The sequence below is a fragment of the Crotalus tigris genome, unplaced genomic scaffold, assembly GCF_016545835.1.
Source record: "Crotalus tigris isolate CLP2741 ecotype Arizona unplaced genomic scaffold, ASM1654583v1 scf7180000024280.1573445, whole genome shotgun sequence".
NCBI lineage: Eukaryota > Metazoa > Chordata > Lepidosauria > Squamata > Viperidae > Crotalus > Crotalus tigris.
Window position 1 is genome coordinate 831,896 of NW_024100452.1, and position 14,574 is coordinate 846,469.

At 34.9% G+C, this 14,574-nt stretch overlaps 1 protein-coding gene across 4 annotated transcripts in view; it reads right to left on the reverse strand.

The window, feature by feature from the left end:
- Positions 1-14,574, reverse strand: part of B3GLCT (beta 3-glucosyltransferase) — a 63,913-nt gene that overhangs the window by 36,058 nt on the left and 13,281 nt on the right. For all 4 annotated transcript variants that reach the window (XM_039323592.1, XM_039323593.1, XM_039323591.1 and 1 more), the window contains 4 exons: positions 11,135-11,193; positions 8,780-8,819; positions 6,227-6,336; positions 495-571 (listed from right to left, as the gene is read on the reverse strand). In XM_039323592.1, coding sequence (XP_039179526.1) covers positions 495-571; positions 6,227-6,336; positions 8,780-8,819; positions 11,135-11,193 — 286 coding nt within the window. The remainder of the gene's footprint in view (positions 1-494; positions 572-6,226; positions 6,337-8,779; positions 8,820-11,134; positions 11,194-14,574) is intronic.

The following is a 14,574-nucleotide window of genomic DNA, read 5'->3' on the forward strand; positions in this document are numbered from 1 at the left end:
CGCCCGCCGGTCTCCCACCTCCCACCCCTGGCCCTCTTTTACTTACATTTTTAGTAGTTGCTCAGCAGGGAGGGGTGGAAACTTCCAGACAGCTCGCCTTCGCTGCAGACAACTTGCAGCACCGCTTGCAGAATGGGGCTTTTGGCGGGCTCAGCAGGGCAGAGACAGCCTGGACAATTCCTATTGGCTTTTGAAAGCCAATAGAATTAGACTCTATTCAAGAGAGTCTATTCTATTAGCTTTCAAAAGCCAATAGAATAAAAGGGAGTAGCACAGCTAAGGAAAAGGGGAAAAAATGGTGGACTGCGTTGTTTGGCGACCCCCGTGAAATGGTCGTTCGACCCCAAATGGGGTCCCGACCCACAGGTTGAGAACCACTGATTTAAACTGATTCATGAACTCAGCAGTGGGATGAAGCTTAATGGCCTAAAAATGATCCCTTCCAATTCGAGGGGCCTGTAGTTCACAATAGCATATCTTGTTTTTACACTTACTCATGCATTAATGGTAAAATAGTCCATGTTCCTTCATGTCTGTCCATCTGATGAGTAAGCAGAATGGTAGGCATTTCCTTTTAAGAAAAAATATTTCATGAACCACAGAGCAATGTGGTTAAACAGTGCTATAAACAGAATACTTTGTTTCATGTTTTCCATAAATTAAACATTCCTATTCATAAATACCAACAATATTTTCAAACACAAGAGTATTTTCTAAGGAGTAGTAACCTAAATAAGTAATAAGATTACCTATTCAAGCAAGTAGATTTACATAGGAACCTTACTGAAAATAAACATTACATTCTGATCCACTGATATTTACATAATGGCATTGATAAAGTATGCACAGAATCCTGAAGATAAATGAAATGTAAATATCAAGAATAAAAGTCGTACAAGCATATTTCAGCTGCTAATCCCAAAGGATATATCTCAGCATTTCTGAGATCTGTGAAAAAGCAACTGAGCTGCAGTTCTACTTTCATTAAATGCCTTAAGCTTGATTATTCTTTTAATCTACAATGGAAAGCACAAGCAAAATGCTGTTTTTAAAACTCAGTGAACTTGGAAATAAAAGGCTCAAAAACAATAAAAATTAAGCACAAAACATTTTACCATAGATCTGAAAAGAAGAATAACTTTGTATTTTTATTGAATGTGCAGATATTATTAGGAGCATATATCCCAATCCCACTATAAATGCATTAGAACATTTATTTAGCTTAAAAATCCTACCTGCAGGCAACCCTACCTACCTGACACATGCATATTTTTTTGGTATCAGATGCATATCCAGGTTTGATTAATGCAATTTGAATATATTTGATTGGCACTAAAAGTCATTAGGCAGTTGCAATAGTCAGCCCAGGAGTTCAGTTTTGATCTGAAACTTAGAGTGTGAATTATATTTTAAATACACTTAAAAAAATCAACATATTGATTTTTGGTACCCTTTTTTGAGTCAAGTGTATTTTTTAAAGAATAGTATAAAATCAGTAATATAAAAGTTATTTTGTGAGCCTAACTATATGTATGTCCATGCAGATATACATTACTGAGATCCATGATTATTTTTAATAAAATGAAGTGCTATTTTCAGAATTGTATCTGGTATATTACTACCTTTAGTAAAAAAATATCTTTACTGCTTATTTTATATTTACATGATAGAGAGCATGCAGATAAGTGACTGAACAGATTTTAAATAAAGGATAGTTTTTTCTTGTTCTTCCCTTTCAGTCATTGCGATACAAGAATCAACTATGAAAGTATACTGCAAATGGCTGACTCTTATCAATTTTATTCCCACCATTCATCATTTTTATAAGTTTATTCCAGCCAATTTCTCTAGTGATTTATGAGTTTGCTCCTCCCCCACCTCCGAAAAGCAGGGGAAGACTGTATAAAAATGTGCACATCTTTTTATACATTTCTCCTACAGCATTATTCATACTTTTTAAAAACAATTTTGTGTCAATTAGCTAGGGTTTACTTCATTCATATATACATATATATATAAAATCTATGATATATTTTTATAAGGGTAGATTTGTGAGATATGTCAGAAGAGACTGTAATATAGCACAGATTGTAATGAATAAAACCATCTCTAGATATTCAAAACTGAAAATCAATTTTAGATAATGTAGAATTTGCTATTTTCCAGGATCATAATATTGCTAATTTTGCACAAATGCCAAATTTCAATCCTTTTGAAGACTAAGCAAATAGGCCGTCAGCTTAACTGTAAGCAGTTACACCATCAACTATTTACATCAGTATGACTTGTAACAGGCAATAAAAAGTTGCCATACTCCAAATAGATTCCTGGAATTTTGTAGCATAACACTTATTTTTTCTAAATTACAAGAATTAAGTCTAGGTACCTCCCAATGATAACTATTTAACGCCTTCAGCTGAACAACTGTTTCTCCTGCTCGCTGAAGATACCTGGTTATTTGGAGATGTATCTGCATAAAACGGTTTATATTTCATTCTATGAAGCCATATATCTAGTCCAGTGTTTTTCAACTTGGCAATTTTAGGGTGTTGCCTTCAACATCTTTAACTCTCATCTTCTTCAGGCATGCTGTTTGGAGAATTCTGGAACTTGAAGTCCACTCATCTCAAAGATGGCAAGTTTGAAAAACACTGATTTCAACCTTTTTTTTTAGATAGAGTTGCCAAAAATTTAATCATTTCAGGAAAATTGTCTTAATTTATCTGATTTGTAAAAAAAAATCATTGGTTTAATATTTTATCAGCCATCTGTTGGTGGAATGAAAATATAATGGAATATTATTTCTTATCAGAGTAATTGAAGGTTATGGTCTGCCACACACAGGCTCCCCACCGGGCCGCCAAGCTGGAAAGGTTGGGGACCGCTGTCATAAACCATGTTTTATGATGCATTATAGACAATCACTGTGGCCTTGTGCCCTTCCCCGCCCCTTGTCCCAGCCATTTTTTCCAGTATTGATGCAGAAGTACTAGTCTGTATTTGACTAGAATTCATTATTACCTTTCATAGTATATTTATTTGTTGTTCCCCAAATACAATTATAGCATATAATCTCTATATAAAATAAATATGAACTAGTACCGCATGACCAAACCACAGAACAGCATATTACAAAGGTTTGAATTTCACTCCATTTCCTGATGTTAACATGAAATTACTCTCGGGCAAAATGGTAATCCACATCCCACCTATATATTTTTCTCAGTATTGCACATTATAATTACTACATAATAGATCACATATAGGTTTGTTCCCCCCAACCAATAGCAAAAGAATATACATAGATAAAAGAAAATGGAAACATATTCTATATTTTAATTAAGACAATTTAAGCAATGTGCATTCCCATCATCTACTACTGGTTATTTTTAATTTCAGGGAATGAAGCTACAATCTTATACATGTAAAACATATGTTATTCAATTCAATTACAATTCCTCTTGTTTCAGGAGCAAAATTCTTTAGTTTACTTGATGTGCATGGAAGAGAGATGGTGTAGGAAATGTCCACATGGAATGGACCTCGGAGAATATAACAATTTTATATGAAGGCACTAATAATAGCTACAGTGTGATAGTAATAACTTACCCCAATTTCAATATGTTTTATTCATCATTATTTATCATGCACATAAAAAATGTCTTTCTTCAATATAGTGGTTCTTTTCAGAATAACAATAATGCAGTCCATTTCTTTCTTCTTAGACATACTATTTATAACAGTACATTTAATAATTGTAAATAAATGTAATAGGAAAAATGCTTCATTGTGTTTTATTACTGTTTACTCATTAGTTTGTGAAAATATATTGTAGTCAACAAATGCAAGGATACCGCAGTAACAAGGAATGCAGGAACATTAACAAACCAATAGCAAAGACAGAAAAAAGAAAATGCATGATTTTCTATCAGGCAGATAGAAAATAGAAATACAACAATGTATAAAAATCATGTCAGACACATTGCCATTTTCCTGACTTTTCATGAATTTGTATTTTTTTTTAATTTACAAAGGTAGGGTTATTTATCTCTGACAATTTCCTTTGCTTGCAATATTAATACTCCTTGTCTTGTTGATAGAATAGAAACTGCTATTAGTTATCAATCACTTTCTTGCTTATACTTTCAAAATGTATCTATTGATAAATGGTTACAGATAGTAATTTCTTCAGATAGCAACATTTTGCAATTAGGATGATTATGAAAAGGTACCTTTGTCTCAAATGCCAACATTTAGAACAGGGGTAGGCAATCCAAAACACTCAAAGAGCCACTTGGACCCGTTTCCCACCAAAAACAAAACACCGGGAGCCGCAAAACCCTTTTGATATATAAAATGAAGATAACATTGCATATATCCTTTTTTACCTTTATTATAGGTGTGTGTGTGTGTGTGTGTGTGTGTGTGTGTGTGTGTTTGTGTATGTATGTGTGTGTGTGTGTATGTATATACACACACACACACACACACATTAAAAATAAAAGTAAAAATATGACTCTTGGGAATATCCATACTATTAAAACTGATCACCAAGAGAATGCTTTAAGAGAATAAAATTACATACACACACAGGTAAAAAAAGGATATATGCAGTGTTATCTTCATTTTAGATGTCAAATGGGTCTCTCTCTCTCTGTCTCTCTCCCTCCCTCCCTCTCTATCTGCCCTTGGTCTACCACTCCTCTTCCCCCACTCTTTCTTTCTCTCTCTCTCTCTCCTCTCTCTCTCTCTCTCTCTCTCTTTCTCTCTCTCTCTTTCTCCCCCCCCCCTCTCCTATCTGCTGCTCACCTGGCAAGCTTCAAGCTGTTGTCCAACAAGCTCAGGGGTAGAAAACCTCGTCTCTTTTATGACTCATGGACTTCAACTCCCAGAATTCCTGAGTCAGCCTAGCTGGGCTAGCTAGCTCTCTCCTGCCCTTTCTGCTTCCTGCAGAGACGCAGCAAAGGGAGGAGCTCCGCCCAGTAAGCTTTTCAGCTCTTCAGAGAACACTGTGAGTGCACTCTCTTTTACACACACAGAGAGAGAGAGAGAGAGAGAGAGAGAGAGAGAGAGAGAGAGAGAAAGAGAGAGAGAGAGAGAGAGAGAGAGAGAAGCAGAGAAGCGCAATTGCCTCTCTCTGTCTCTGTCTCTCTCTGCAAAGGCAGAGGAGGCTGGGAGCCACAGGGGAAGGCTCAAAGAGCCGCATGCGGCTCCGGAGCCGCAGGTTGCCGACCTGTGATTTAGAACACCAAAACATTCAGTGTGAAACTGATTAAAGTCTGGTCAGTTTCAGGCAGTAGTTGGAGCCTGCCAAGGATTCTACAGGGAGTCCTTGCTTATAGACTGCCTTGTTTAAGGACTGTTCTAAGTTAATACAGTGTAAACAAAATAGCTTTGTGACTAATCCTCACATTTATGATCATTGCAATGCCCTTCAGTCATGTAACTACCATTCATGTGCTTTGCAACCAGCATATGTTTATAAATGTTACAGCATTCTGTGATCAGGTGATCACGATTTGTGTGCTTGCAACTGGCTGTGACAAGCAAGCAAAGTTAATAGAGAAGGCAGAACTAAAATTATAAGCCATGATCAGGGGATGTTTCACTTAGTGACTATAGCCCTTCACTTAACAACCAAGGGGGAAGTAAGGTTCTAAACTTATTTGATTGTGTGATTTTCTGTTTAGTGAACAGCACATATTGACTAAGTTGCCAATCTAATTGGATCGCTAAGCAAGGACTGCCTGTAATAAATTAATTACCGTGACAGAGCTGACCCTGTTAAATTGTGATTAGCTCCTCTAACTCCCATGAACCCCAAATAGTTCTTGATTTTATTTAAGTCAACAATGCAAATAAAGTTCTATTTGCCTTTAAGAGCTTAGCATCTATTTTATCAATAAAAAACAACATGTAAGAATATACATATTAATTTAGGACCTTGTTAGGATCATTAAACAAAACTCAAATATGCATTTAATCTGCATAATGTGCTTAAATGAGAAAAAAAATCATGCAAAACAAAGGAAAAGTTGAACAGCATAAGCATCATGTTAAAAAATAATTAAAGAATATATATAAATGGAAGCTTAGAAATCAACTGTTAAACAATTGTATGGGTGAATATTTTCAGCTTTAAATGAAAAACATATCCTGGAATTATAATTCAACTTTCAAACGTAAAAGAAGGCGAAAAATAAATATATTTAGCATAATAGCATACCTTTCCCAAAGAGGCAGCCTGTTTTAAAATATTTTGTTTAAGATCATATGCTTTCTTCAAATGATAAGAGTTCTTCTGACTCTGGATGACAAATACTATTTCCCTTAGCTCTGTAAATATAAACAAACAAACAAACAAATAAATAAATGATGTCAACAATAGTTAAGTGAATTCAGTATTATTATAAATAGCACACTGAAAAAACCTTGAGTAGTCAAGTAATGTACACATACATGAGTATCTCCTAAACTGGCTGAGAAAAGCAAGAAAAAAGTTTTCAATTTAAATAAAAGAATAGTGCTAGAATCTTACTAATCACTGAAAATCCAATTCACAAACTACAGTGTGGAAAATAAGATACAATAAAAATACTCATGTAATTTTACAAGAATTTGTATAGCAAATTGGATTTTTAAAGTATTTGTGCATTGAACCTAAGGTAATTTACTATTTCATTTAGAGTAAACAGTTTTAAATGCTACTTGTTTTCTCAGATGCATTATGCCCCTGTAAAAACCAATCTAAACTTGTCTCATAGGTACAAAAATAATTCACACAGTGGTACTTACAAAAATAATGATTTCCTTAACATATATAAAAGAATCTATTGGAATTTTAATGATCTCTTCACTTGTTTCAACTACTGGTTAATCATCAAATCCTGATGTCTATCTGTCTGTCTATCTTTCATACTTCTTAACCACCTATCTTCCTTAGAGAGGGACTAATGTCAATATAGCTATACTGTAGATACAATTACATTAAACTGTCCGTGCTCATTATGGCATTCTAAAGTTTGATCCAAGCATAATGAATGTCTCAATGGTCCAAAGAGAGCTCAAGGGAATTATTTGTCTTATCCACCAATTCATTTCCCAGGCTATACCTGACACCCAGGCCCTTGTTTCAAGTATTACTAAGATCAAGAGAAAGGGGCTCTTACTGATGAACCAAGCTGATTAATATTCATATCAAGGTTTTAAAACAGCTTTTATATTAATCAATGTAGTTTAAAACTTCATTGCTGCCCAGAAAGATTTTCAGAGGCTTTGCTTTTCCAATTCTGACTGCAACCTTCTCTTAAAAATATTCAACCTTTCAACAAATAATGAAGGGAAAAGGCAATGTTTGTGTTTTGTTCTAAGATAATCACATCAGGAACCATCTCTGCTAATCTGGGCTGCGGTTCTAATTGCTCTTGGTATGCACCATCCCTTCCAGTCCATTTTTTTATATCAAGGTCCCCTCTAGTCAGACCTATACAAAAGTTAACTTTACTGTAGTTATACTGTACCACATTTCAAAATATACAAAGCAGTTCACAATAAAAATACAAGACTAAATAGTTTATCAAAAGCCAGTAAATAAGAGCAAGTTAATATTAATATTCACATTAATAATGCACAATCTCAATAACTCGGGAATATAGACTGTACAACTACTATAGTATTCAGATGCATAACTTCTTTTAAAGCCCCATAAAATGTTTTGTGTATAAATACTTACACAGATGCCTGAAGTCAAGTCAGAATAGCCAAACACAAATGCACACAAAAGTCACAAACTGTCCTACTCTGATGACACTTACTGACCAAAGACTAAAAACGTGTGTGCCTCTTCATCACTCACTGACACATGGGTGCTGTATCCCATGAACATCATCATGTTGTTTAGTTTTCAGTTCATAATGCTCTTTGCATTAGCACAATTTCATCTTGTTTGAAACCATTTATAAACATAACCATGAAAAGAATGGTATTAAGCAAATAAAAGTCTAATGCAGAGACTAATATAACCTTGCCAAGATGAAGTACATGAACATCTTTGATCAGAAATACTTAATCAGAAATAGAAGAGAGAAGAGGAAGAGTCCATAGCTCAGCAGTCAATGCATAATTCCCTTGGATCTAATCACATTGCAGTGGCAGAAGAGGAGAAAGACTCCTGTCCATATCCATGAAGACCTACTGCAAGTCCCACCCCAACCACAATATTTTGGACTTCAACTCCCATTAGTGACACACTTGATGGCAAATAAATACAGTACAAGTAGATATCATAGTTCTTATTCCTGGAATAGACAGCATTAGGCTAGATGGACAAGCTGTCCTACTTAAATCAATGTATTTTTACTGAAAGGAGAACTTAATAGAGCAGAGGGTATTTGTTATTCTGGACTTTACAGCCTCCCAGTACAGCTTGCAGTTAATATCAACGGGAGTAGAACAGGAAGGAAAGTGTGGTTGCTGTTCTTTTGTTATACAAGTAGACTTCTTAAAGGTATCTGGCTGGTGTCTGAGGGAAAACAGTTGCATAAACCATACACTTGGTCTGATCTCATGTGGCATCTTCTTATGCTCTTACAAGTTGTTCTTGTGAGGATAAAGAAAACAATGAAAACTTATGATCCAATCACAATACTATACTGGCAATTACAAGGATTAAGTCCTAGGAAGGTACTACCAGCCATAATGTGACAATGAAAGCTACGTATATTCTTCATCCTGATTGTTAGACTTATTATAAATGTTAATATCAAATAGGTTGACTTACCTTTGCTTATTTGGCTTGAATTCTCATTTTTTTCTGGCATCTGTATTAAGAAACCAGAAACTACATTGAAAATGTAAAAGAACAGGGGTAAAAAACTCTTTAAGTTAGTTACAAGTGGTTAAAAATATTCACAACCTTTAACAAAAATCTTAGTATATCAGCACTATTCATATTGCAAGTTTCGAGTATCTAATGAGCCTCACACTTACCAACTCAATAATTCTTATAAAAGCTTTGCAAAATAAAGCTAATATTATTTTCATATAGCAGAAAACAGGACCTTGCCTAAGGCTGCCAAATGCATTGGTAGCTAAGTCTTTAATTCCATATTCACATTCTTAGTTGTCACACTACACTATCTCTAGCTTAAGTGGGTTTATTAAAAAGGCCCTTGGCAGAACTTTATTTTATACCATTTTATTAGAAATTGTAGCATAAAAAATTAGTTCCTGTGATCAAATTTGCCATTTTAAGTTACTGTTTGTTATAATCGACTGGAACTTATATAGATAATTAAACGAAAATACTTTTACAAGTAAGTTCATATGGTCAAATATTGATGAGAACATATATCCCAGGAAAGCTCAAATCCAAATTATATTATAATCTAAATACAGCTGAAAAGGCGAAAACAAAATCTAATAATTCAGTGTTATGTACAGAGATGTCAGAACTTAGCACTGTGCTTTGGAGCAAAAAGTTCACCATAGCATCACCCTGGAAACAAAGTTCTAAAAATATCTTGACTATTATTCAGTAGTGACTAAGCAACTGATAGCAAATACTTGCTGAAATTGCCTATACATCATGTGACAATCTCACTATTCAAGAGGAAGCGTTTCCTAACCAATGAGATACAGCAGCAACATAAAGAGGCACAAGGAAATTATTTGTATTTTTCAACAACCTGCAAAGCATAGCTTCTTTAACTTATCCAAATCCTAGCTCACTATGATCTAACTTTACTGAATTTATCCTCCAGCCCTATAATTTCTTTGCTTTTCCTTTCCCTTCCATCAGATATTAGTAGTCTACAGCCCTCAAGGTCCCTTTTATAGCATTCCGGGCATCCTCTGGCTGTTAACTACTGACTGTTCTCATTTTGAGATAGGAAACTCTCCTGACATTTTGAGAATAAAATATGGAGGAAAATGACCCTAAAAGATTCAAGGATACACATCACCATAAAAAAAACCCCACAAATTTTCCCAAATTCTGTATGACTCCTGGGCACCAACAGCAGCTTTACAGAGTCTGTACCTTCCGCAGTAATGCAGTGCATACAGAAGTACAAAAAGATACTTGATGTAAACATACACCATGTTATTTCATGGAACCTCTTTCAAAAGAGTAAATACCAGAAATGTTCATGCAGGGAAAAATTGTATTTCTAAATATTAAGTTTATGCAAGCTGTTTGCATTCGTAGATATTACATTTTGCTCACTGCTTTGGGAAGAGCTTGTTTTGAAAGGTGAACACTCTGCAGTTGGCTTTCATTTAGCAACCACTCGTTCAGCGACTGTTCAAACTTACAATGATGCTGAATGAGTGGGACTGAAAACCAGTCCTCCAAATTCCACCTATCCCAGTGTCCCTGCAGTCAGGCAGCGGTTTTTACAAAAGCCTTGTTTGTATCATTGTATGTGCTTTTATGACACCTTCTGTAGAATTCTTTCAGAAAGACTGCTATTGAGCTTCCACTGAGAAGTATGACATTTTACACCTTAAAAAAACTGAATAAGAATCTGTTGTTCATATCAAATTGATTACTGCTAATACTCATTTTGGCAGTTTGCTTTTAGACTTTTAAAATATGGTTTGCAAAATGTAAGCTTTCAAAATAATTAATTAAACTATCAGTGATAGAAATCATTCAGTATCTCTAATGCAATAAATTAGAGCTCTTAGTTTTGGGTATTGGCAACTGACTTGCATTTATGGTCATTTGCAGTGTCCCATTGTCACATGACTGAGATTTTCAGCAATTTCAAAATCGGGCAAATGAATAAATATATAAAATTGGGTGCAATCACATGATTATTCACTAAACAGCCACCCAACTTATGACTATAATTCCAGACTCAATTACAGTTGTAAGTACAGGATTATCTGTATATCGAACCATAAATGAACAGTATTTTTTAAATTTGGAATTAATAAGTGCTCAACTCCAATGGACAGTAAGCATGATGGGTATTAAATTTTAACATATGCAATTACAAGACTGTTCACAATCAGAGCTGTGAAAAACCTCTTTTGCATTTCAAGCAAACCTATTTATATCAAAACTTGACAAATTTTATAGGTAAATCTTTTCAAAGGTTCCTGCTATCTTTCAACAAAAATTTGGTACCTCTGACAGAAGTTCAATCCAATCTTTTCCATTTTCAGCAGCAACATGTAGAATTAAAACTGGAAAAAAGGAGAACAAAGTTATCCTCCTCTCAAGTTTGTGTCTTGTTTTTTTAAATATGAGAAACTGTGTTTACATAGAAATTAAAAAGCAATTTAGGTAATGGTATCTCTTAAATGTGTAGAATGTCTATAATAGTCATTATTATAGATATTATTTTCAAGTATGAGATAATTATGTTTGAAATTAGCACTGTATTGCTTACTGTAGTGTGAAAATGTTATTCCCATGCTTTCTGGAATAAAAAAAATATTGATCTGATCGGAAGCCAATTTAGATAGCTTCAAATCAAAACAAAACCTATACAGCCTTATATAAATACACACATAGCTTTGTCATCCAGCACTTCACTTTTCTAAATAATGTGTATGGCATACCGATATTCCCTTTGCCCTTAGATTAACATTTATATTAAAGAGGACTTCTTCAGAGGCTGGAATTGTTCACAGTCCATTTTTCCTTGAAACAATGCCAGGATAGCAAGTCTAAGAAAGAGCCATAATCAGAATCTGGGTACAATCAGAACAACAGCAGAAGCACCACTAATATGCTTCCCAAATGTTTGCAGTAAATAGGCCTAAAAGTCATAAGATAGACAACACTAACATTATATGGCATAATTTGAAAACAGATTTGGCAATGAGATTTGAGATGGAAAGAGGTAACATTGAACGGCTTCAGAAAATTATAACAGGCATACACTTTGATTTTGTATTGATATGTGTGTTCTACTTAAGACCTTTGTATCCTTTTGATATATATATATATATATATATATATATATATATATATATATATATATATATATATATATATATAGTCTTTGGTTGTTCGGGTTTTCTCCCACGTAAAATTGGAAGTGTCTTGGCGACGTTTCGACGAAGTCCCATTCGTCATCTTCAGGCTGGTGCTTTCAGCTTCGTGCCTCGAGCAGCAGTGAGGCACGAAGCTGAAAGCACCAGCCTGAAGATGACAAATGGGACTTCGTCGAAACGTCGCCAAGACACTTCCAATTTTACGTGGGAGAAAACCCGAACAACCAAAGACCTACATACAAATACCCGCGAAAACCTCAGAAAACATATATATATGATCAGCAGAATTCTTGGAGTTCAAATTTATTTGATAAACTATGGAAAAATACAGAGTACAGTATTTGCCAATACAAGTTAGTTAGTACAATGAACTGTCTGCCACAATCTCAATTAGTTTTTCAAAGAATTTTAATATATTTTACATACATTATTTTGAATTGCTTACATAGAACCTTATTTCTTCTTGTGATTCTCTCATTTTTTTTCTTCTGCTTTAAAATCCATTATCCTGAACAATTTGATACTATCTTCATGTTTGGCCACGGAATAGTTCACCTAAATACACACAGGAAGTAATACTGTACTATATGGATTCTTCTTCTTCTTGTGCCATATCCATTATCAGATGTTGGCAATCATGTTGGCGATCCTGTTTTTATCAGGAACAGGTACATAGTATTATGCTAAATAACTCTTTTACTTGTTGTTATGGTGGCTATCTTTCTTGGCAATGATAACTTTGTACATACATTGGTAACTTATGAGCGAGCCTGTTCACTAAGTGTATTGTAATAATGTATGGATTTCTTTTGGACAATGTATTTTTCAGGAATTAACTATTTTAAGTCTGAAATCTTTTAAAGTTAATGTGCTACGAAAGAAGGAAACTGTTTAACCTATTTTGGCAACACAATGTACAGAATATAGCAGCCCAACTGATAAATGCTGATTTAGGTGCTACATCAGATATCTCTCTGACTTGGATCAGATTAGTTTTGGGACTATCTGCCCTGGTTATAGCTCCCTGTTCAATGCACTTCAATCAGTGCTATTCTGGAAGTTAGAGATGGAGGGATATCTCTTTTAACTGCTTTAGTATCTCTCTCCCTCTCCCTTTCTCTCTCCCATCCCACAATGGTCTTATATGGCCACCCATCTCACACAAGTTACTGTGTAATTCTACATAGGTGAATTACAACAGATGAAGCAACTGCCAAATGTTGCACAGAGCCTGTAGCCTTTCAGGTTCTCCTCTGATCTTTCAATTTTTTTCTTGCTGCCCATTTTCTCTGACCATCTTTTCTGTTGACCTAGTCAAGCTAGCACATCAATCACAATTCCATAGGTTTGTATTTCTTGGCAGACACAGATGACAGCTTGGTGACATTCTAACCCTATACAACTCTGCCGAGACTCTCCTCTCCCAACTGACATTCTGCCGAATGGCTCCACCATGACAGCTGCAGCTTTCAGGGCTCATTTAGTACCAACTGTGTGCTGGCAAGAATAGAACTTTTCTCCTATGCTGCTTTCAGCATCTCCCTCATTTACGAATTACCAGACCACCACACTAAGCCAGTTCTTCCTTTGAAGTTTACTTCTTCCACTTTTTCTACTGCTTCTTTTTCATCCAGTTGTCCCTTGCGCTTTCCTAATAACTCATAGAGGCAGATAAGGATTAATTGAGCAAGAGCGTTAGCCAAAAAAATATTATTAGTCCAGAAGATCACTATTTTTGAATCTGTGCCTATGAAATGGCTTTCTATTTATATTCTGGAAAGGTTCACCAGTATTATTTTGTATGTTCAAAGTTTAATGCTGATGTTGATATTTTTATTTGTATTGTAAGACAAATTATTTCCTTTTTTGTATTCCTTGTTTTCTGTATATGAGAGCAACAAAAGACTACAAAGCAAATGTATTCTATGCAACCGCTATCTTTCAGTCCAGCAACAACATCTTAAACTATGAGGCTGCTCTTTCAGGAGAATGTAATCCTTTTCACAACATGCTGAATGTGAATTCCCAAGTGTTATTTCCTATTGACCTATAATACTATCCAGATTTAATTTCAATCTGGTTTCTTTACTCAGCCTATTAGCAAACTTAACTAAGGGCATTTATTGCATTCTTAATTTTATTTAGATAATCAAAAATATTATCAAAGTTACTTTGTTGGAGAGCATTTAGGAGATAATGAGTGTGCACCATCTGTCCTAAGGGGTTTTATTGTACACCTCCGGGAATAATGCAGATTATGGTGATAAATGCCATATAGAAAAAATATTTAGATAAGAAAACAGCAACAAACTTATAGAATCATGTAGGAAACCTCCATATTCTATTAAGTGATATCTACTTACATTTGAATAACTTAAATACCTTAAATCCATCCACAATTAAACCCAATAACCCGTTTTTTAATTAACAGATAAACATTTCCACCAACGACAGAGCAAGCCATTAGTACAGGGGTCCCCAACCACCTGGTCTGTGTATCTGCACCGGTCTGCAACATGCCACAAACCGGTCCGCACAAACAAACGAAGCCCCATCTGTGGGATG